At 48.0% G+C, this 25,134-nt stretch overlaps 1 protein-coding gene across 1 annotated transcript in view; it reads right to left on the bottom strand.

Annotated features, from left to right (window-relative positions):
- The window catches only part of LOC149358206 (uncharacterized), a 36,573-nt gene extending 12,488 nt beyond the window's left edge, over window positions 1–24,085 (bottom strand). The window contains exons 1-5 of the mRNA XM_089570259.1: window positions 23,864–24,085; window positions 18,669–18,854; window positions 16,524–16,661; window positions 15,405–15,551; window positions 9,483–9,608 (exon numbers count right to left, since the gene is read on the bottom strand). Of these exons, the coding sequence (XP_089426385.1) occupies window positions 9,483–9,608; window positions 15,405–15,551; window positions 16,524–16,661; window positions 18,669–18,854; window positions 23,864–23,939 (673 nt within the window). The 5' untranslated portion in view covers window positions 23,940–24,085. The remainder of the gene's footprint in view (window positions 1–9,482; window positions 9,609–15,404; window positions 15,552–16,523; window positions 16,662–18,668; window positions 18,855–23,863) is intronic.
- Window positions 24,086–25,134: the final 1,049 nt, after the last annotated feature.

Here is a 25,134-nt window from a genome sequence, read left to right as displayed (position 1 = left end):
GTCCGTACCAGTGAATCTGAAATGTCAAGCCAGCTTTACATACACTGCGTCACAACTGGGCCAGTGTTCGATACAATGCGGGGCTTTGTACTAATCGCACAGCCACATAGACTTTCTAGCGAGCGTCTTCCCAAAGAGCACAGCTAATCAGCTCAATATTAAAAATGGATGGCTTCAGTCTGGTCCTTTGTAGGACCTTTCCTTGCCAATACTTCTACAACATTGGGCCAATTACGTGTGCTACTAGGGTTGTCTTCAGAACTCCGCCTTCTTCTCACCCTCTTACCGTGGAAATTGCTATCGCGTTAGCGGCACACACACACACACACACAAAAACCATTCACACCTAACGGCACATCACCGTAGACACAAATCGTGCACTCTTAAGAAAAAGAGGCTAACACGGGGGGCGAGAGGTTAGACTTTTTAGGGACTAACTGACCTGCCACTGGCATTCGCCCTTTTCGGGACTAACTGCAAGGGGTGTAAACTGATGGTCCCCTTGGAAGGGTGCAACAGTTGGTCCCCGGGAGCAGACGTTTAATGAAAAAAATGCAAATGCCATCGTGGCCCTGCGCATGAGCTCATTGGTCGAGAGACAGCCTGTCAAAGAACTATCTGTGCAAAAATGAGCATATTGGGACCTGGGTCTCACAAGTACCACCGGTATGGCTGTGTTTGAAACAGCAACCTACCAGGATAGTGGCGCATCGCTTAACCGCTGCATTACTGTGCCAGTAAATGTAGGAGTACACCCAGTGATTTATGAACCTATGGAAGATAAGGAGTACTTCCGCCGGGGGAATCTCTAATGCAATCACTTTGAATTCTTAACGGCAGTTTAAGCATCCTCGTTTTTTTCTTTCCTTGAAAAAAATGGGGCTCAACATGGTTCTCTTGCGTAAAATTTCACGCTCAAAGGGGCAACTGTCCACCTCACCCCCGTTCTATAAATCCGCCCCCGTGCACTGTTCATGTCCACAATCAAAACTTCTACGTCGGCGTCCTCTTTTCTGCCTCCGTGCGAGGGGCCACTCCAAGACCATCACGGAAATCTGCACACGTCGCACTTCGTCGGCCCTTTACTGGAATCTCGTTTTGAATCATATGCCTCCTTCATCCTAGAGCATAGCTTGACACGCAAATAGAATTCACGTTCGCTGCAATTATATTCCTGCTGTTCTCGTTCAGTGGTCAGCATTTATAAAACCGCCGCGCGGAACGCTGTTTACCACCAGAACCCACCAAGGCTAGAAGCAAGTTGGCTGCGTAAATCAAAAGTTTTAAACAGCCTGTAAAACAGGCAAATATCGCGATTATCCGTAGAGTATTCAATTTCTTTCCTCCTGCCGAAATTCCACGCGAAATACGCCCCCTTCGCCAAGCGATGCTGTAGTTTTCCGTCACTGCCGCCCAGCGCCGAAGAGCTGCCGATTGCGCTGATAACCGAGTGAAGATTGGTTGTTCAAACTTCCAGGCTTACAGTGATGATAGCTGTTGAGCGGAGCGCCCTAAAACAATGCAACATCATCGATTGTAAAACGCGCCGAAGGGCGATTATTACACGTGCGTCCACCTTCGCCCCTGCTGAAATGTCATTGATGATACGCCCTCCGTTGGCCCGCGTTTCTGCAGCCTTCCACCGTCTGCAATTTCCCATTCTGCCATTTCTGCCGCTAGGGGTCGGGTGTGCTTGTCCTTTCTCGGAGCGCGTAGGAGAAAAGGTCACGTGGCGCCAACCGGCCTATCACGCACTTAGCCTATTCCGCCTATCACGCAACTGGGCTATCACGTATCGCCTGCTAGCGCCGCTCCTTGGAACTCGTGAGAGGGCGCGCGTGTACTTGTCGCTGCCTTTAAAAACAGCGCCTGATGCTGTCTTCGTCGTCAACGCAGGAGTGCATGCAGCCCGTGCAGTCCGACGCGAAACGTATGCAGTGTTCGTGTCGCTACTCTGTCTGCTTTACGTCCAACCGGTCTACAGCATTCTTCGACACCCTCCGCTTCAGGGGTACCAGACGACGAGACAGCCAAGGCCACTCAAGCCACGTCGCTTCGTTTCGCAACGAATACAGGAACGCCCAGACGTTACTGCATCTGTAATGCCAACCGTGCAGACCCTGCCGGCAAAATACAACGTCCAGTGGGGCTATAAGAACAACTACAGTTCTTCCATGAATGCGTCGGACTCGTTGGCTACGTACAGAAAGAAGATGCGGCTGATTCTCCAGAAGAACAAGCAACTGGCCCGAGCACTGGCGGCGTCCCAGAGGAAGACGTCGAAGTTGGAGCAGGCGAACAAGCGTGAGCAGAAGATTGAAAAGCTTGCTCTGCCGCGACTCAAAGCCTGGTTGGAAGCTGGTATGCAATGCCTGCACGATGCAAGCATTAATTACTCACGAGCGATCGTACTTCTGCACGCTATAATGACTCCCGAGCGAGACTTAACCCTCACCGATGCCGACGAGCCGAGCACTCGGCAAGACCTCTGGCCGCCGTTACACCCGCAAGGTAGGCCATGCGGGAATGAATGCGGCAACATTACCGTAATCTCCGAGGAAGATGAGACTATGATAAGGTCAGGAGGTACTTCTCCCCAAGTTACCGCACTGGATCCAGCAGTCGGCCAGTCTCCGACGCTCACCATGGTAACGGATGAAGACCACGGGGAAGATCAAATTCCTGACTACACTGTTCGTCCTCTTGAGCCTCTAGCGTCTTCCCGTGACACACTGGGACCAGTGCTTAAGGCTGCTGAACAGGTTGAGGTGAACCAAAGTATTATCCTCGAAACAGATTCCGTGCTTGAGTCTGCTGCCGGCATCAACAGCGGACATGAACTCAACGGCAGCAAGATGCCGCCGATTTTCACCGCTGGGGGCGAGGAAGTGGACTTCCACCTCGCGGAAGATTCTGCTTCCAGTACAAAGCAGGTTCCTGTCCCTCCCAAACCACGGAAGTCAATGGGTAAACCGAGCGGTAGTCGAAACCTCGGTTCGCGTAGGTCTTCGCTGTCGGCAGTCGGTCGCGGCCGGCGAAACTCATCCGTAGACGCATCCCCAGAATCATTTCGGCTCGAAACCGAGCGAAGTACGCCGGGAGAGAGCGAAGCATCAAGCGACGTCTCTCTGCGGTCGTCGACGTGCCCTCTGGATGAGACCTTCGTGGAGTCGCCCAACTTCCTTGCAGTGCAACCCTCTCCAGTCATTCCGGAAAAGACTGACAGGATTGGTGAGGGCCACCCGCATGTGCCGCCTTCTGGTGCAAGCGCAGAGACTCCACCGGGAGCAAAGCAGTCTGAGCAGCCACCAGCCACGCTTCAGACGGAGAAGGCGTCGCACCGCAAGCCCAGGACAAGCACGGAGCCCACGTCAGTCCCTTCCGCGACGGACGACGACAGTGTACCACGGTACTCGAGTGGCCGTCCAGCTCGCAGGAATTCTCTCGGAAAGAACTACAAGGAGCCCAGTTTGAAGAAGAGGCTTTCCTGAACATGTCGCGTAGGGCCAGTTAAGCAGTTTATACGTGTCGTATCGGCATGCATTTTGAACTGCCTCACGATACTAACGTTTAAGCTGTGAGATTGTTTTAACCGGTAGAGCTCGTCTTAGGGTATTTCTCCTGTAATATTCCGGCAGTTTCGTAACTGGAAATTGTGTGCTTTTATCTTTAGTAAACACCTTCCTATATGTTAGTCCTTTTCGTCCTGTCCACCGGTAAATTTAGGAAATCTTTTAGGTCACGCGTACAGTGTTGTCTGTTCCAAGTTCTTTTTTTAACATGCGTTGTGAATTTGTGTTTCTGGTATTTCTTTGCCCGAATGTTATCGCAAATTCATTCCCGCGTCTTTCATCTTGTTTCGTTGCTTTAAACAGCTTTCATTTCGTCTGTTTTTACGATATATGCAGCACCATAGTCTCACCTTAACAATTCACGATTCTAAAATAAAACATTCCTGCTTCAGTAAATTTCTTTATTTAATCTGAATTAGCGTCATACTGTGCCAGGCATGTGCCTTCACCTCCATTTTTCATTCAGTGCTTGTCTTTTTAGTGTATTTTATTGTCTTTTTTTATGCAAAACTACACGGCGATGCCCAGCCTTCAGGTACGAGCTTCTACAGCTATTATTCTTCACAAATAAATTGCAGTGACATATTCACTCCCATACTTAGTTCGGGTCATACGTCTTCTACATTATGCATTTTTGTTACGCTCCTTGTTTCTTTAGTACAACCGGTGCACGTAGTTTAAACTTATTCGGCCTCTCTCGTCGTGCAGTTCAGCTCTCGATCTGGAAAAGCGCTTCCTTCAAAATAGACTGCGGTCCTGGGGATCACTGCTGATGGACACCGGCACCATTCCACTAACTCCGGACGAGGACGGCGTGACCACGACGCCCTTTAATTTGTACACGGAACTGAAGAACTCTCTTTAAAAGCAGTACTTTGTCCCCCCCACCTGTTGTACAACTGTGACGTTCCCGCCGGTCGGGGGTCAGTCACAATGCAACACAATATTTGTTGCTATCTACGGTGTCTGCTGAAGCGAGGAGAATTGAGCCAATGCACAACGCCTCAGAGTTAACCTTATTTATTCACTCTCTGCCTGAAGGTGAAACTGGGGCTTCCGCTCACCGCTGTCTTGTATTAGGCATCGGTGCAGTCAGGCCAACAGGTGCCTCGCTCTCGGCTGCTCTGGCGGGGTGGCGCTCAGCCTGGTGACGGTCCCACGTTTCGGCGAACTGGCCCGGCGACCGCTAACGGGGCTTCCATCTTGACACTGTCGGATCTTCCCAGGCGTCTCGGCTAGCGGTTCTATGACGGGTTGAGGCGTCAGGCTTCTTGGGCGTCTCGCCTGGCGGTCAGTTTGCTACGGACCCCTGAGGTCCGGCTTCGCGGACTCCAGAACAGCGCGATCTGCTTCCGTTCACCTCGCCCGTCTCTGCTCGTTCTCGCCTTTGTCTCTTCTGTCTCCGACGCGTCTCTCTGAGGATTCTTCCTTTCCCTCGGGGTCCTCCTCGCCCAACGGTTTTTCGCCGTCGCTGTTCATGCAGCCGACCAAGGGCGCCAGCCGATTTTTCCACGAAGCCGCGGCCGTTACGACGCGAAGGCCGGCGGCCCCGTTGGGGATGTGTCGAAGGGGATCAGTTGCCCCTCGGAGGGCAACGGTTCCCCTAAACCAGCGTCTCGCCTCCTCTGCTGGGAGCCCTTCTGGTGCTAGCCGCCGGCCTCCCCCGCCACCTCAAGCCGTTACGCGGTCTGTCGGGGCCGCCGCTAGTAAGGCTGTTGCGTTGCAAGACACTGCTCGCCTGTGGGCCCGCGAACTCCGGGAAACTTTGTGCCGCGAGCGTTCCGGCCTACCCTCGGCGCCACAGGGTGCCGGCCTCGTCGCGAACGCGGGGCTCATGTTCAGCCGAAGACGCACCCCTCCCGAACTGAGCCCACTGAGCGCTGAAAGCCCAGTTTCGAACGACCTCGCAGTGGGCTTAAGACAGACAAGCGCAACGCCCTTTCTTCAAACGTGAGGATAAAGAAGCCCTTCCTCTGGAAAGAACTTGACATGTTTATGAGGGTCACGGCTGTCCTCTCTCCTCTATAGCCCTCTGGCTACTTTGCACGTCTTTCTGTTGCGGCCGCCGGATTCGGATTCCACACAACCGCCTTCGCTGACGGGGCAGGGCAATAATTTTGAATCCAGACACCATGTCTCTGGTGCTAGTCGCTGGGGTGAGTTCTTTTGGGCCATGCCTAGGCCTCCCGTACACAGTCCTTCACACAACAACGTATCATAAGTGCGGATGGCGTCTATGTGACGCTCTTTAAATCGCACTCGTTGCACACAACTGAAACTCTATACGCAGTTCTTGGGTCGCCGTCGCATCCCAATTGTAAGAAAGAATTGGAGGCTTATCAAGGTTAAGCCCAGTGGATGCGAAGCATGTCCTTAGCATTTGGTGGCATCTTGACCGCATACACGCCCGGCGCAAAGACGCTGGCGCGGTTGCGGGCACAGAGACGGACGCGACGGCGGGCGCGCGCCGCCTCATCCCTGGCGTGACGTCACATATCACGTGATGCAGCGATAGTGGCGCCGCCGCCGCGTCGCGCGCGACAGCGCGAACCGAAGCGTGGAGGCCTCCGCCGGGCGACGTCCGACGGCGCGATATGAGGCCCCATCTGCAGCCGGTGTGACGTCATCACGTTACGTCACATCATGTGATCTCACTTCAAGGTCAGTGGTGGCCACCGCCGGGAGGCGACCGACGGCGCGATATAAGGCCCCATCTGCAGCCGGTGTGACGTCATCACGTGACGTCATGTCACGTGACCTACTTGAATGTCAATGGTGGCCACCGCCGGGCGTCGCGCGAAGGCCCGAAACCTACGTTAATATGCTTCGCATAAAAGTACTATTACTGCGAATGGCATCAATGTGCGCTTCGAGCAATTATGTTCTATCATGCCTAGCTAGCAAAAAATTTAACCCTAAGCGCGGGTTATTTTTTTATTTTATGCGAAGCATATTGCTAGAGCTACTACTCACGCCGTCGCCGTGGGACCCCCACGTGACACCGTGACGTCACACCACGTGACGTCGGATGAGAGAGCCGGCCTCCACCTCGCGCCGTCGTCGTGGGACCCCTAGCCGTCACACCACGTGACATCGGATGAGAGAGCCGGCCTCCACCTCGCGCCGTCGCCGTGGGACCCCTAGCCGTCACACCCGCGCATTCCCGCGCATTTCGAACGCGCGTTCACACTCGGTGTAGGTGAAACGCTCGCTCCACCGGGCAGGCAGACGCGGCTTCCGTGGCAATCCAGGCGCTCACCCAACGCGCGTCTCGGGGTTAGTCGGCGTTCCGCTGTAGCCATGCCGTTGTCTTCCCCCACGACGAAGGCTTCTAGTGGTTGTATTAAAATGACCAAGTATTCAACCAAGGAAAGCCATGTATTACCAAGCCTAGCCCCTAATATGCTTCGCATTCCCCAGGCTTAGCCAAGCTGAGCCTCAGCAATTTTTTTTGTCTTCATGCGGCTATCAGATGCAATCAACCAGTGATGCGTGCAGTTCGCTACTGGCAATGCACTGTACCTTCTCAAATTGTTTATGCAATCATGGTCAGATGGTTTGACGGCCGCCAGTGACGTAACAATCTGCTATCTTCCGATTTTTCATCCAGTCGACACATAGTCTTCGCAGCGCATCCCACGTATATGCCGCGGTAGAACGCTTCCTATTCCCCGGCCGTCGCTCACCTCAGCATTTCGTTTCGTTGCAATATAAACACGCGGCGGCTCGTTTTAATCCTGCCTGCGAGAAGGGTGGTAAATGGGAGAAAATATGCGCATAAGCGCGTCGGCTGAGTGCGGGTTTAAAGAAAAACGGCGCGCACCTGACGTCAGCGTACGCTGGTATGTGTCTAATAGATTGCGGCGCACCTACGTCGGTGCTCCTATCGTACTCGGACAAAGCCCATTTTCTGGAACCTCTGTTTGTTTATCGACGCGTGTGAACACTCCTTCGCTCTGTATGAGCATTTCCAGATAAGTTAAACGTGTTAATACAATGTGCCTAGTTGTCCCACTATGCTCAAGTTTGAGAGCTTTCAGTCTACTGATACAGTTCATACTGGGTGAAAGATGTGACGCGCGTCTAATCCTTGATCAGGGTGGATGTTTGGGCGAGTTGGTTGCTCATGATGAAAAACTGTAGCGCTCGAGACGAGGACACAACGAAGACGACAACACATGCGCTAACTTTCAACTGAATCTTTATTTAATGCACAAACAGTTTTTAAATACTGCGCAAGCATCAAAATATCTTCCCACTAGACTATCACACCGCAAGTCACTTTTCACATTTTGTACATGCAATCAAGAAACATCATCTCCTTCTTTGATAAATATACAGATGGGATGCTTACACACTTATCTTCTAAGTTTTTTATTCGTTTTGCTTCAACAATCTCCCGTGTTAGTTGTTTCCTGCTTCTGTTAATAACCTGGCATTCATCGAACTTCGGCATGCATGCATCTGGGTTGCATTCCTCACAGTGTTCTGAAAGATTACCTTTTTTATTTTCTATATTCCTATTGTGCTCCCGTAGCCTCTCGTTTAGGCACCTCCCGGTTTGGCCTACGTACACCTTACCACATGACAGTGGCAAGGAATACACAACACCTTCTGCGCAGTCAACAAATTTCTTGGTGTGGTTCTTTGTACAACCTTTATGTTCCACAGAGTACGGATTTGTCATCTTACATAGTTTTGCCAGTTTATCTGGGGCCGAAAACACTACCTGAACGCCTACTCGTTGACCTATCTTTTTTAGATTATGGGAAATCCTGTGCATGTACGGAATTACCGCTGTTTTTCTACATTTCTCAGGCAGAGTTTGACATTTGGATTTATTCTTACGAATCATCCCCTCAGCCACTGCCACCAAAATGGCGTTAGGATACCCAGCCTCTTGTAACCGTTTTACCTGTTCCTGAAAACTACTGTTCACCTGGTGCCCACACGACTTCTCCAGAGCCTTTTTGAAGCACGTGTTGACAATGCCTCTTTTTATCAACTTAGAGTGCGCCGAATTGTAATCAAGCAAGGATTTGTTGGCACGAGGGGCATAGCTCCAGCAAGTGTGTTCTTGACCACATACGAGTTTGATATCAAGGAAGCGAATTTCTTTGTTTTCAGGATATTCACAGGTCAGCTGAAGTGGGTCGAGGCATTCATTAAAAACTTCTGTTACATCAGATGATACTTTGTTTAGGTCATCAGAGCTACTGTCGATGAGGATGAGAAAATCGTCCACATATCTGAAAACTCTGGTCACTTTGGAACCAATTAGGCAATCATTGATGATTCTGTCAACACTTGCTAGGTACAAGTTGCTCAAAACCGGTGCTAGGCACGAGCCAATACAAACCCCCTGTTTTTGCAGATAGGGTTTGCCCTGCCAGCTGATAAAGGTGGACTGGAGATAAAAAGCTAAAAGGCCTAAAAAATTCTGTACAGACACTCCGGTAGCGTTCTGGAAAACTACTACTCCTAAATCGTCTATGCTATCTTCGACGCACTTTTTTATTTAAAGTATTTAAGTATAACAGTTTTTAAGTATTTAAAAACTGTTTGTGCATTAAATAAAGATTCAGTTGAAAGTTAGCGCATGTGTTGTCGTCTTCGTTGTGTCCTCGTCTCGAGCGCTACAGTTTTTCGTCTAATCCTTGATTGTGCTCTTTTCACTTGTGCTTCGTACTGTTCTATCTGCTCGCGGTAGTGTAGTGACCACGCTGATGCGAGTCGACAGGTCTGTGCCCTTAATGTTTCCATCTTAACTTAATACCACACGTTTCAATTAACTGGTGACACGCGAAGTCTCGGCGGCAATTCCATTGGCTATGTTTGCCGTTCGACTGTTTTCCTCATAGATAGTAACTGCTGGAAAGAGTTTTCCGCAAGCACTGGAGGGTAGTTCACCTGGTGTGCAGACGCAGCGTGGGCATCCTTGGTCTCCGGGCGCCAGTTGGCATCCCTTGCCGTCACATTTTGGCGGTACGCACTCGGGCTTGGCAGGCTGTTCTCCGGGCTTCCCGCTGCTTGCCACTGTATGGAGGCATTGCAAAGTTTTGTTGTTTGGAACAAGTGCACAACATACTGTTTGTTTGCTTATTTGTATTCATGAATGGAACGAAATCGTGTGGACTGCTTTAGTAGGATTCACGCGAAGAGCTGAAGCAATGATTTAGCTTGCGATCGGCTTATCGCGGGGTGTCAAGTCACTGGTTCGTAATATCTTGTTGTTGACCGCGGTCGATGTTGAACGAAAACGGAAGGACGACTTGATTATGGCGGCGGCAAAACATGGATTTGGGACAAAACTAAGACTGGTGGCTGGCAGCCAAGATGTTTTCCTGTCTGTTTGTTTAGCGCTGGTATGCGACAGGTGCATGATAGTGAGAATTAACTTTCCACACGCGCTAAAGGGGTACCATACATTCTATCGGAACAGGTAATGCCCGTTTACCTTTGCTTACTGTGTGATCCTTCATTTTTATTTTGCAGCCCTGTTTTCTACAGTTCATCCGCTGTGTCGTCCGCTGTTCTCACTAGTTATGCGAACGCCTTCAACAAGAGAATGCTATATAGCAGGATTACTTCACCTTGACGTCACAGATGCATCCGTGAGTTCGTCCGTGGTTCAAATTCCCTTATAATGACACAGTTAAGAGTCCCCTTTTAAGATCTCGTTGAGGGGAATTGGGTTGAAGATGATTGTTGTAGGATGCTTGACGTCTTGCAGATTCGAATTGCTCATCACATTGCAAGAGGACACTTCTGGAGAGGTTAACTTTTATAACAATTGAAAGCACAAAGGAAGATACAAGCAAAGAGAAAACATATTTACACTTGACTGGCTCGTAGTTCTACGTGACGAAACCAGCCCTCGGTCCGGCTGCAACAGCTGGTTTTAAACCCTATGTCCCCGCCCTCGGTGGGGAGAATAACCAATCAGGTGACTGCACAAACATCCACCCAATAAATTATTGGGGAAAGGAAAACATCACCAATCTACAATTTGGAAAGGATAACACAACCAATCAATGATTGGGGAAAGAAGGTAACTCATCGCGACACCGTACACATATGTACACTTTCTACCACCACGATTTCGGATAATTATGCTTTCCTGCTGCGAGCTTCGCGAACACACTTTCCCAACGTCCGGTTGACCCAAGTTCAAGGAAAGCCACTGCAACCCATCTGTTCCGCATCGTCGCTCCTCATGCCTGCAGCTAGCGTGGCAATATCCTGTTGACCGCGCTTGAAGCTGTCAACGCACGCCGCTGCAGACATGGGACAAAAGCCACGCACTGTGACGCGGGTCTGCCTCGCCGCAAGCACGTGCACACAGGATGCGACCTAATGAATCCGTCCCTGAAGGGAGTTTGACCTTTCCCGTAATACTGCCCCCCCCCCCCCTTATCCCGCTGGGTTGCGAGCGTGACACACCCCCGTCTCTGCAGTTGTGCGGAACGCACAAGAGAAAGAACGTAATGGGCAGTCCACTAACGCGAACCGGATGCGGCAAAACAAAGTACAGCACCGCGAACTTCACTCCTGCCAACCAAGAATGTCACACGGACACTTGTTGTCAGTGAGACATTGAAGTTCAACCACGGTGTCCGATAACAAAACTACATACACATGCACGCACACGTACGCCGGCTGTCCAGTCAGTCCACCAACACCCACACATGCGAGCACACAGGTTATTTCAATCCGCACACACAAGGCCGGAAACCAATCTGCACATTCCACAATCCACCATGTCAGATCGGTGCCCCAAAATGGCAGAAATAACCTCTAGCCGCCTACATCTCGAAACAAAACTTGTTTCTTTTGGGCTCTGTCCAGAAGACTGGACCAAAATTCCGGATTATACGGCACAGCACCGGTTTCAAAGGCTGCCGCCGCGGTCGTATCAAAAGAGCTCACCGTCTCCCCGCGGGCCACGAAGATAGCTGCTGCCCTCGCGTCTGCATTCTCCCCTTCTTTGAATTTTTCAGTAGGGTCAGGCCTCTCATCGGCTACTTCACATGCAGTTTTGCATCGATATTCAAGTAGCGCTAGCTCTTCTTACAACTGCCCACCGACGTTCGCTTCAAAGAAAATCGTGCCTTCGAGCTTTCTTTTCTCACAATTGCCTCCACCAGCTTGCTTCCGCACTTCTGGCAATGAAACACACTCTCTCCTCTACGCTGATACCCACATTGAGAGACGACTTATCCGAATCCCCCAGTTCCCTACCTCCCGCGGAACCCATTGCAGCGATCTCAATTAGCTGACAATCTGCTGGAAAAACTTTTGCAGCTTCCGGATCTGCCTGAAGCTCTACCGGCGTCTCGGGTTTGTCTCGAACAGGTTCGTGGGGAATTTCGAAATGCTCTTCAAAATCACCTCCCCGTTTCTTCATGTAGCCGCTCTCTTTCTGGCTGCTCTAACAGTGAGAGTGTTTCAGGTGTTACCAACCTCCCTACACCTTCAGCTACATCTGCTGTCACTGCGCAGAGTGTCAGCTCCGGCTGGCTAACCGATTCATCTTTGGCAGCCAGCTTACCTTCGCCTTTAAAGAGTGTTCCCGTTATTGGCGCCTGCTCTACCTCTTCGTCGATCGTTATTGCTGCCTCAGAGTTAATGCCAACCTGCTCTGGCACAATGCTAAACTCTTGTTCACGAGCTATACATTCATGTGCCTCCCGAGTCTGCTCTGTCTCGGTTAGCTGTGACAGGCAGTGCTTCACAGGCGTGACTAACGCCCCTATGTTTTCAGCGATATCTTCTGGCACGGCACTAAACATTAGGACCCGCTGACTAACGTTTGCAGCTTTCACAGCTGTAGCCATCGGCACACACGTAAGATCAGCGTCCGCTACCTGGAGAACCACCCCTTCCTGTTTTATTTCATCGGAGCACTCGCCCCTAGAAACTGATTGAATTGTTTCTCCTGTTAGCTTTATTTCGGTCCCCGAGTCCACAGAGGTTTCAGAACTTTGAACTTCGGTATACATGTCGCCGCATGCCTGGTCCTCCGCCTTATCTGATTGACTGATCTTATCCACAACCATATTCGATTGGGAACAAAGCTTGTCAGGCACCAGCATTTCCACATGGGCTACTAGTTTGCACACCTCTCTCCTCACAGCTGGAACACTTTGTTCTCGCTTCGAGTTCGGGCAGTTAATCATTAAATGCCCAAATTTCATGCAGTCCAAACATTGAACTGCCGCAAATAACATCTCGCTATCAGCTTTCGTTCCCTGTTTTAATTTCAACTGCATCAGTGCAAGCTTTGTCTTTTCTCGCTCAATTGCGAGTTTCAACTTATCAATTTCAAGCAGCTGCTCTGCCTTCTGCTCAACCTACATGCGTCGCATCATGCCCTCCCGATTATACCGTACGGCAGCCATCTCCCTTTTCCGTGCTATAATTTAGAGTACGAAAACACTACACCGACATGGTGAATTCGGAGAAAGCAGAAAGGTCTCCTACCTCGTTGGTTGCTTTCATCTGCTACGGTAATCTCGTCGCCCTGAGTGACGACAGAGGGCTCCTCGATGCGGATGAGTTGAGCCCCGGCTCTCACGGCAGCTTGCTGAATTGAACCTCCCTGATGATGTCGCCTTGCAGCTTGAACTTTCTCGATGCGACAGCCCGGTTCATTCAGCAGCTTGCTCACGTCTGCCTCGTTTGACTCGCTGGTCGCCTCGTTCTTGTCTTGAACCTCAACGTGGACGCCTGGTTCCTTCCGCAGCTCACAGACTTGGCACCTACACGACACGTCGGTCGCCTGGCTCCTTCAGCTCCTCGCTAACTTGAGCCTCCTACGTCCCGTTGACATTGACCAGCAGTCTCTGAAGCTTCCAACGTCACTCTATGACGCTGACTCACGTTCCTCCTTTAGGACGTACCGCTCTGCAGCTTGTCCACCGACTTGATCTTCCACCCCTCCGTCAGATACCTCCAGCAGAGAGACATAGCAAATCCTGTCGACTGCGCCAGTTGACATCCTGGCTGGAGAGGTTAATTACACAAAGGAAGATACAGGCAAGGAGAAAACATATTTACACTTGACTGGCTCGTAGTTCTACGTGACGAAACCAGCCCTCGGTCCTGCCGAAACAGCTGGTTTTGAACCCTATGTCCCCGCCCTCGGTGGGGAGAATAACCAATCAGGTCACTGCACGAACATCCACCCAATAAATTATTGGGGAAAGGAAAACATCACCAATCGACAATTTGGAAAGGATAACACAACCAATTAATGATTGGGGAAAGAAGGTAACTCATCGCGACACCGTACATATGTACACTTTCTACCACCACGATTTCGGATAATTATGCTTTCCTGCTGCGAGCTTTGCGAACACTCACTTTCCCAACGTCCGGTTGACCCAAGTTCAAGGAAAGCCACTTCAACCCATCTGTTAAGCATCGTCGCTCCTCATGCCTGCAGCTAGCGTGGCAATATCCTGTTGACCGCGCTTCAAGCTGTCAACGCACGCCGCTGCAGACATGGGACAAAAGCCATGCACTGTGACGCGGGTCCGCCTCGCCGCAAGTACGTGCACAACAGGATGCGACCTAATGAATCCGTCCCTGAAGGGAGTTTGACCTTTCCCGTAATCCTCCGCTATCCGGCGCCCCCCTTAACCCGCTGGGTTAAGTACGACTCACCCACCTTCTCTGCAGTTGTATGCTAGTGCACAGGCGCGATGCTATCATGTTATCATCAGTTTTCGCGCACTACACTACGCGTTCGTAGAATAAAATAACACTTCTCTTCTTCATGATGCTCGCAGGAGCTTCTAGAGTTGTCATGGTTGCATCCCGGTTTACCTAGAACATACTATGACAAAGTGACTTGAAAGCTAAACGCAAGCCGTAGCATTCTGTCGAAGAATATCGGCCGCATGTGGCTTTATCAAGACCTTTGAGTGTCTTTTTTTAATTCTTTTTTTTTGCCTTTGCTCTCTTGAACATGATCTCTTAATCTCCTTCAAAGAACACCGGTCAGTTGTGGTTTTCATCTACACTAACTGAAGAAACGCAATTCTAATGCAACATAAACCACGAAAGATGGCGAGGGTTTGAATGGAAATAGCGACAATACTTAAATATAATATGTGTGAGGCCTTATAAGAAATTCCGCTATGAGATTCCCCCACATACCGCGCTTTACAAAACCGGAGACCGCGGAGAAAACGCTGTAAGGTTTGTAACGGTTACAGCCTGAGCGTCAGAAGAGTGTAGAGGAAATTGAAACGATATGAGATGAAATTTATATTGAAATGATGAAACAACAGCCGACCACTTTCGCGCTGTGATAGTTCTAAGCGGTTTTCAGCCATTTTGTTGGGGTCAAGTGAAATTAGTGAAAAAGCCTGCTTGCGGAATGTTGTATGAGGTCAAACCTGATGAGATATTTGACAAGGGACAACTATACCCCACCGAAATGCGGGTCAGCTTGCATACTCACGTATGCAAGCTAACCATGGCAATATACAAGCGATATGCATAGCAGGAGAATGCGACGAAAGCCAAACCAACTAGATCCAGCCGGTAGAGTTGGATCAAATTTAACAAAAAAAACTTATTAACAACGACGCCCATGACCCCCTAACCATGAAGTGAGCGAAATCAACCTGAAAATGTCCCACACCATTGAAAAAAAAATGAAAGAATTAAAATTTTTGCTCATAATTTGCAGGGAAGGCTTTAAGAAAGGACCATTTCCTTGTCGCGAAGGGGCAGTATGCGGAGGTCACGGAAGTGTGCGGACCATCACTGAAGACTCAGTTGTGTCCGACTATGGTACAGTGCCACCTGGGCATCACTCACCTAATTGCTGAACAACGGCGTCCTGGTGGCGTACTTGCTCCGTAAAGTGTACCACGTGCCTGGCAAGAGGGTCCGCCTGCCGGAACACCATGTTGAGCAGTGCGCGGGGGCAGTGGCGCTCTCCGTACTTCTCCAGGGTCTCCCTGGCTGCAAGGCAAAGGTGGCAGGATGACGGTTACGTCACTGAGGACAGCATCTTTCTCGCTTGAAACAACCCAAATTGGGAGCTACCCTTTAATGTGGCTGGACGTAACAGCCCGGTTGTGTGCTTGACATGCAGTCATGTGGATGCTCTGCAAGTTACCATGCCCATGATGTCGGGCATGTTGGCGTGGAGTTGAGGAAGCTGTGAAACTGCCTAGTTCGCGAATACATTTTAAAGCAGGAAATACTGCGTGAAACTCCCCGCGACCTACAAATGAAAAAGACTACTCTTGAAGCTTTAACGGTATCCCTTAATTGGCAGTGAAATTCTACATAAATTGCAGTGTTTTGTTGTTGTTGTTTTCATACGCTTCTTCTGGTATCCTTGTTGTTGCCTTCATAAATGACAGTGATGTTCACTGTAATCTTGCTTTCTTGATGCTAAGCGGATATTTATGCCTTTTTTTGCGAAAACAATTTCTTAATAATGGATTATGCATATCTATTTCGGCTTTCGTGTCGATGTAGATAACTTACTCTAAGTGCTGTTTTCTATCCACTGAGTGACAGTGACATCTTTCGACTGATACTATTTTCATCACTCATAAATCAATTAAATGTATTGAAAAGCCGACGACGAAAAATGTCAAGAAATACCACGTAGTAAGTTCATTTCATACAGCTTCAAGGGCGCATGCGACCCTGAGTCTGCACCGATAAGTTTTCATGTGGTCTCATTGCTCAGAAGACTATCAAATGAAACTCTACAATAAACCGAAACACAAGTAGAATAAGCAGAAGTAGAAACAACGAGTAGAGTACAAGGGCTAGCGCTCGCCCTCGTGTGTCTATCTTTGTCTCAGATTTCAAACCGCGCTATTTCTGCTCAGTGGATTACCAACTCGCCCAAGGTTCTGTTTTAGCCTGTACAATGAGGAGTGTGCTAAGAGGGGACCGCCGCGTGTCGCCACCTACCGGTGATGGATGGGCAGAGGCACCATGGGCAGCGGTGAGTGGGTGTCACCGTTTCTTTCTCACACTCGGGCGGGCATGTCAGCTCGGGGCAGTGGCGCTTCTCGGGAGGCTGGCCTCCAATGCCGAACCTCTCCTCGCCTGTGCCGTCGAAAAGAAGCCATGTGAGTGCATTAGTAGCGACCACCCAAGGACTCAGAAAAGAAACACCGTAGATCAGACCTGTCACATAGTGCTTTCTTCCTTATGCTTATAATGAAAAAAAAAAAGGCTGGAAGGGTTTTAGCGTATTTAAACCGAGCAGACTTGCGAAAGCATGTGTTTCGCTTGGTTTTGCTTTGCTGGATCGTCGGCCCGTCTGACAACGATATTTGTCTCAGGTTAAGCTCTGATCGAGGTTAAGCTGATCATATCAGTTCGCGCCGCAGATGGAAGTTGACGAAGACGACGATGTGCGATGCCCAGCGCGAGAGTGTGTTGCAGTTTAAAACGTGGCGTGTTCGGCTGCGGCGATAGCATAGTGCTCTCGTGCAGTGGCCAGAGAAGCTGATCTATTCGCACCACCGCGCGTTCTAAACCCAGCCACAGCAATATATATATATATATATATATATATATATATATATATATATATATATATATATATATATATATATCTGCGAAATTGAGAAACGTTTATTGGGAGTCGACGTTTCGGACAGAGCCTGTCCTTTTTCAAGACTGAAGTTACATGGTTCTTGCTTCTCTTCTTAAAGGGTCTTTTAAGGGTATATATATATATATATATATATATATATATATATATATATATATATATATATATATATATATATATATATATATATATATATATATATATAAACGTAATTCGGTTGACACACGGTAGAAAAACAACTTTATTTTAACGTTCCGACCAGGGTCTGGCCTTCGTCAGAGTAACGTCACTCTGACGAAGGCCAGACCCTGGTCGAAACGTTAGAATAAAGTTGTTGTTTTTCTACCGTGTGTCAACCGAATTACGTTTATGTTCTACCGGATCCATCCGATCTTCACCCCCTTCTTATATATATATATATATATATATGTATATATATATATATATATATATATATATATATATATATATATATATATATATATATATATACACACCACCGGATATTGTTTATATACTGCTGGTCCCGACGTGGGACGTTTGAATGCTGCAATTTCATAAACGCTTGTTTCTGATATATCTACCCTCTCTGAGCGAGGAAGTGACCTTTCTCTAGTGTCGACAGTGACCAGGTTGTTCCGCTTATTGAGCGCTTGTGCTTGCATTTAAAGAGAAAAATAATTCGTGGACTTACGTTCTTGTTCTACAAAATGCGCTCAGTGACGCCAGGGATAAACTGTTCTATGCGTTATACGAAAGCCTCCAGAAGGAGGATATCTTCACCAGAAGAAGCTAGTCTAGAAAAGTTGAAATGCTCTAAGGAGGTCTTCACTGCATCAGCATATAAAAACTAGGTGTGACGCGAAGAAGCATGCTTACAGGAGATCAGTAGCTGCGTCAGTGGTTTGGAGAACATAATGTTTTGATGCTTTTTGGCCGCTGTCTCTACGCTCACTAGTCACTGCCATCATCTAAGCAACTCACTATAGGTCATGATTTGGAGGGAACTTATCGCGAGAAAAGCAAGGGCATGAGAGGGACACAGGACGTCCTAAATTTTTTCTCCTTGTCCTTGTTTCTCTCGCGCTAAGCCTCCTCTAAACCATTACTTACCAACTAGCCTAAAATTCCACTTTTCTCAAATACTATAGGTCACGCTGCAGAAAGTAAATGTTGCAGAACGATATAATCGAGATGTTACACTACACGACACTCGTCGCAAAAGGAAAAATGTATGAAACGTTGTTATCGGTGGAATCTCGTGCAGCATCAAAAGACTCACCATGAACGCAATACCACACTACGATCATCAAAAACATAAAATTTAAGAGCAAAATACAAGGCAGCAAGTTTTCACCACCTACTTTGCACCGTCTTTCCGGGGCGTATTAGAGAACCCGCGTGACGTCCGCCTTACTATGCGCACTGACGTACGGCTAAAAGCGTTGACGAATACAGGCTGCGCCATCTATCGTGGATTTAGGCCTCCTCACCTTCGCAGACACACTCGGGGCACTTGTCGGTCCCGTTTTTAACCTCGTGGCAGCCGGGTCCGCACACCAGCACGGGGCAGTCGCCTCGGCAGTCGCACACCAGGCAGCCGTCATCGCCCACCTTGGTCTTGCAGTCTTTGGCGCACTGCGGCTCCGGGCAGTCGACGGGGTCCTTGCTCGCTTTCTCTGCAGTCGAGTGATAAAAAAGTGGGAAATTAAAGCCGGAAGGTTGCGACAGTGATGTATATATAAGATCCAGTGCACATTTTACAGCGAGAGCTGTTATAAACAGCTTTTAGCACCGCAGCACACGTCGCCCCATCCGGTTTATTCTCTTTAGCGAGAGATGGCGCTGCAAGTCTGCTTAACCACAGCTGGCGCTGCCATATTCTTTGTGCACTCAAACCGAGGTAGCGCTGCATCCACTTAGCATAAGCGGGCGCTGTAGATAATGTTTATTCTGCTGGTGCATATATAGGAACACTAGGCTTAATTAGCCGCGAGGTGGCGCTGTTTTACTATTACGTGGCCAGTTTTAGCGCGGTGATACAAAAACGACTGGTGAATGGTTATCAGGTTTAGCAGAGCTCTCTTTGTCTTCTGCGACTTGCCGAGAAAGGGTAAGCAGCAGTGATTTTTGAACTCAACCAATGCAATCGATTTCGGCCTCATGGACTCCTACGGCGAGTGAAGAAATGTTATCATTGTGTTTCTTTTTCTTTGCTTGCTTTTAATCGATATTTAAAGTGGGGTATCGAGTCTACGACATTATACCCGGGAATGCAACGCCATGACACTGAGGCTTGGCGGGGTACATGTCAGCAATTGTTCCGCCCGTGTGGCATAGTCTAAACCAGATATAACTCTAACCACTGCCCCGAATGGCCAATGTCCCTAAAGAATTTTCAAAAGTAGCTTTGCTAGGCTCGCCTAGGTCTTAGGTCGTGGATATTCAGAAAGCGACACGTGATCGAGTCTGTCTAGAAACACATCCCACCTCCTCAGGTTTCCGTGGCCGCTGATGCACGGAAGTGAGTCTGCCATCTAGAAAGCCAACGTGTCTGTCCAAGACATGTTTCTTTTATTTTATTTGGTGAGAATCCACCAAAAATTTACGAGTTCCGTCTACTGTACTCATACTCATTTTCCGATGAAAAGTTGAAGAGCCTCATAAAATTCCTTTCGCATTTGCAGAAACAGAAAAGTGATTGTCGCACCCGTGGATCTGAGACATGGCTGATGCCACGCAGACGTAAAAATTATATGCTACAGTCGCTCACGCACAACTTGCCGTGCTTGCTTAACAAATTACTGTCTGCAAATTTTGACTTAGGCGCATGTAATAGAAAACAGACACGTGAAATTTTTTTCTCATCCCAGTTTTTGTGCAGCTAATGGTATTCATTGTATTTTCATTGCCTTCATGTTTTTCATACTGTATACTTTCTTGTTGTAAGAGGGCTCAGCTTAAGTTAAGAAGAACGCAGCGAGCTAGGGAAAGGAAAATGATAGGTGTAACGTTAAGAGATCGGAAGAGGGCGGAGTGGGTGAGGGAACAAACGCGGGTTAATGACATCTTAGTTGAAATCAAGAGGAAGAAATGGGCTTGGGCATGGCATGTAATGCGAAGGCAAGATAACCGCTGGCCCTTAAGGGTAACGGAGTGGATTCCAAGAGAAAGCAAACGTAGCAGGGGACGGCAGAAAGTTAGGTGGGCGGATGAGATTAAGAAGTTTGCGGGGATACAGTGGCGGCAACTGACAAAGGACAGGGTTAATTGGAGAGACATGGGAGAGGCCTTTGCCCTGCAGTGGGTGTAGTCAGGCTTATGATGAGTGGGTGTAGTCAGCTTTTTTGCCTCATGACCCCCAACGATTCGTTGGAAATAAAGTTTTGAATTGAATTGAATTGAATACCTCAGGAAATACCGAAGTTGAATACACAAAGTGCATGAGTACAATGAAGCAAAGGACGGCACGTGCACCAACGTTAAAAAGACCGTTAAGAGCCACAAGATTTCGGCTTCTATTAGGTTGTTGTCCTGTTCACTTTATAAGCATGCGAAGGCCTTGACGCATGCGATAGCCGCTGGTTTCGTGACGCAAGATGCGTGAGTAACGAGGCCAAGACTTTCGTGGCTTTTTTTTTTTTTTTGAGTTTGTGTCATGGCTAGAGATCGCAGGGACCCAAGATGAAGATCAAGTTTCGTCCTTTCGCAAGAATGCACGCACCGTCCCAGCTTATCTGGTGGCCCGTGGATATCTGCTCTGTCAGTTAGGCCGCTGGGACTCGCGTGTTGTTTGTTGACATCATTTTAATGTTCCTTCAATCTTCTTTTAAAATTGCTTCGTTTCCTAAAACACCCGAAGCCACAATTCTGAGAAATAGCGCACGCCGTACTAAGGATCACCTCGCACGGCAGTTTGTCCTTGGCACTTACAAAGCGTTCCTTGAACGTGGGCGATACAACATGTGCTACGTATCTATCATGGCCAGTGTGTTGTATACAAGGTTTACAAAATTGGCATGCGAGCATTTCAGCAGATATGTGTCTGGTCGAAACCCGAATTACAGCGAAAAATTCTATGATACTCCGACCAAAGCCTGATGAGAGAACCGACGTTTCGGTGCCAACTCGACACCTTTTTCAGGGTTGAGCATTCAACCTTGAAGACTGCTCAGCCCTGGTCAGTTCTCTCATGAGTCTCTGCTCGGAGTGTCAAAGTTTTTTTTCTCTATCTCTGTGTATGGCTTACAAGCCATTAGAGCCGGTGTTCGCCTCATAAACCACGACACGCACTTCGAGCGGAAATTATGTAAATCTTAACCCAACTGTTAAAAAAAAAAAAAAAGGCTTCGAATGGTATCTCCCTCAATCATGTTTATTTCGCATTTTATGCCACGTGCTTAGCTATTGTCATATGTGACCATATTGTTTTTAATTTTCTTTCAGTCTCATATCTAGCGAGGGGTAAACAGTAGAAGCTGAAATGTCGGTGTTATTATTATTTTTGTCTTTCAGTCTATGTGTCATTATTTGCTTCGTTATTGTTGTTCCCGATCATACAAAATTTCCCCGCATCTCTCGAATTGGACTTGCCCAGCATTTGACCAACACACTGCTGTGAAACCTGAGAGGTCACCTGTAACACCTGCTACCGCAATGGTGGCCTAGTGGTCTGAGCATCCGCCTCGCATGTGGTAGGTGCAGGGTTCGATCCCAATGCCGCAGGGTACCCACCGGTGATACAATTTGTATAAGATTTCCCTTGCCTGGTGCTCGGCTCATTTAAGGTGAAATGCTTGGGAAATGGGTCTTTGCCCGCATCTTGAGTAGAAGAAAAAACCTTGTTCCATGGCGCTGTTTGGCCACAGATGCCCTTGAGCCATGAAAAACCATCATCATCATCATCATCATCATAACACTTGCTCCGAGTTATCATTCATGCCCTGCTCTTGAAAACCTTATTCTAAAGCTAAACCGTACGTGTGTTTAAGTATTTGTGTGCCACGGGAGTTGCCGGGCTCAAACACGAAAGAAGATATTTTTCTGTGACGTGAGAAACCAAAAAGTTGAGTCACGCAAAGAGTTGAGCACATGGCTGCCGTAACATTTTTGGGTTGGTTTCAAGGACACGAGGGAAAAAATGCCTCGTTTTAAGATATGAAACCACTTGGTCAGAAAGTGACACCGATCACATATTGGTAACTATGGCTAACGTGGCCCATGTTTACGGGGATCACAATCCCATTAACAAGTAGGTGAGTGTAAGTGTTTCTAATCACGACATACTACGCCAACTAAAAAACAAGACAACGATTGCCATAAACCTCAACGCCATTGGTGTTGAAATAAACTGAACTGAATTCAGATCCAGATATTACTCGTTCAGCTATTGCAACACTTCATTTAAACGAGACATGCGAAGCACACGTGGCCACGCAGTAGAACAACAGCAGATAAGGGAAGCTGCAAATTTTGCCTCCGTATAATAACGCTTCTTGGAGCGCTTATTCCTTTTGATGCTTTTCCTGTTTTCCTGTGGTAAAAAGATGACCATAGATGAAAGCAAAAACTTTTCTTGCTTCCTTTTTATAGCGTGTGCGTCTGTACATGATTCAAGAGTCAAAAAGGGAGTTTCTGTTTTTTCAGTACAGAAACAACAATCAAAGTGACTGCTTTTGTTAAGTACTAACGTCACTATCTGCATTTTTTCGCTTTTCTTCTGGTTACCTTTGGTAGTCGTCAACTTCTGTATTTTTTTTCTGCTTTACTTCTGGGTACTTTTGGTAAAACAGGTTGCGCTCTTGACGTATGTCCTTACGTAATAAACAAAACTAAATGTTAAATTATTGTCATTGTCCGCTGGCTGCACATACAGTAGCATGCTCTCAAGCCAAATGTCATGACAAGTTAAAACAAATTACTTCAGATTCTAAATATCTTAAAATAGACTAATCCTCAGAGAAAGGCAATTTTCCCGGTGTACTAGGTGACATTCGTGGACATCTGTGCATAGCCTCTCCAAGCGAGAAAATCCTTCATTTCATGCCATCATCAACAATGGGAGTTTATAAGTGCGACATTAATTGACCAAAGAAAAGTCAAGATATTACGCAATAACATATCGCTCGGCAGAATTTTCTCTTAAACGTACAGCAACTAGAGATTAAAAAGGAAAGCTATCTAGCATTCAAGACCTTTTTTTTTTCTTTTACACCTGGCTCAAACTTGGAAGAGAAACTAAGTGGATCACGCGTCCAGGATGGAACTTCTAATCTATAAAAGGGCTGCACGCATATCGCTAAAACTCACAATTTAATCTCTTTCACATTTTAGTGATTCTACGTTCAATGCCGAAGCAATACGCGACGTCCCGCTGTTGACTAACGAGCTCACGCTCCTTGTTTTTGACAACCGCCCCTACAGGTACAGCTTGGAGCAATATGAGGTGAAACGATATAAGCTGGCGCTTAAAACATAAATTTATTTTTCACTTCCTCACGTAACTTTTAAACGCATTAAGAAAATTATGGACACGCAGCAATATTATTCAGAAGAGATAAAAAAAGTGCGCCCTTCACTCTTACTTGAGGAGTAATCTTTGACGTCCCTCTTCTAATAAAATGTTCCTTTTCATATTCTCTCGCTTTCCCCTGAAAACCATGCTGCCCAATGTCCGCCTCGCACTCACCGCCGGCGACGGCGTTCCATGCGACCGCGGCCAAGAAGACCAGGAGGAGGGTCCGGCGCGTCATGTCGGCTCCCATGGCAGCGGCTGATCTACGAGCGCGCGAGGCGCCCGTGTAGTCGTCGCGTGAGGAGACCGCGGAACGCACGCGGTCGTCGCTGCCAACGCTCGCGACGTCGCGCAGTCGGCCCCAGAGGCGCCGCCTTATCACGCCTTCACAGACTGCTGCCGCGGCCACGAGACGCTGTTGACCTTTGCGCTTGATGCCGCGCCTCTGTCCGTAACGGGGAGGGGGGTGCAAGAGGTGGTGAGATCTCGCCGTGATCTTACACACGGCTCTCATATACCCTTCCTTTAATCGCTTTTCTTCTTTCTTTCTTTTTGATTGTGTGTGTGTCCTCTACTTTCTCTCTCCTGCTTGCTCAGCTATCATTAGGGTGTATCGTTGTTCCTAGCTATCGACACGAACACGCCGTAGGTGCAAAGCTGGCTCGTGCGCGACCGTGCGAATACTAGATCGTGACCGCAGCACCTATCCATTACTCACTGAGGCTAAGCAGCAAGCTAAAGCCCGAAGTAATGCACTAAAATTTTGCACTAATAATACTAATAATATTGCACTAATATATCGCCCGTCACCTCGAGCGAGCAGTCATAGCTGCGTCTATGAGAAGTGAATTAGTAATAAAATTAATTGGTTATAACTGCAGAGGAAAGGCGCAGTAACTGCCTGCGGCAGTTATCCTGCCTGCGTGGTGATATCGGGTGTGGGTATCCATAAAGCGAGATTACTCTGATGATCAGCTGTTTTAAGTAGGGCTCAGTGATTGCAGTGTTGGTAAAATTGGAAAACGCATGTATGTACCACGCCGACAACTGCTTTATTACAAGAGTAATTGGCGCGTTATTAAACAGTTGACGTGAGACATGTTGACATTGGTGAAAACAGCGCGAAAGAAGAAGCCCGAAGGCGAAACGAGGAAGTGACAGGAAAGAGCGCTGACTGGCAACTGAATTTATTGAGCGAAACTCGCGCAATATATAGGAAGGCAGTGGCAAAGATAGTCAGATGCAGTCAACGTCACATGGTGCAAAGAGCCATAAAAGCGATAAAAACAAAACAAGGTGAAAAAGCTAACAGTGAACTGAATATCAAAAGGGATGGTAACAAAATGAAAACTACACTCAATGACTATACACAGTTAATGTCACATGGTGTAAAGAGCCATAAAAGCGATAAAAACATAACAGGGTGAAAAGGCTAAAAGTCAGCA

This window comes from Amblyomma mixtum, chromosome 2 (assembly GCF_055824585.1).
Source record: "Amblyomma mixtum isolate Tamu chromosome 2, ASM5582458v1, whole genome shotgun sequence".
Classification (NCBI taxonomy): Eukaryota; Metazoa; Arthropoda; class Arachnida; order Ixodida; family Ixodidae; genus Amblyomma; species Amblyomma mixtum.
This window is presented reverse-complemented; position numbering and strand designations above follow the sequence as displayed.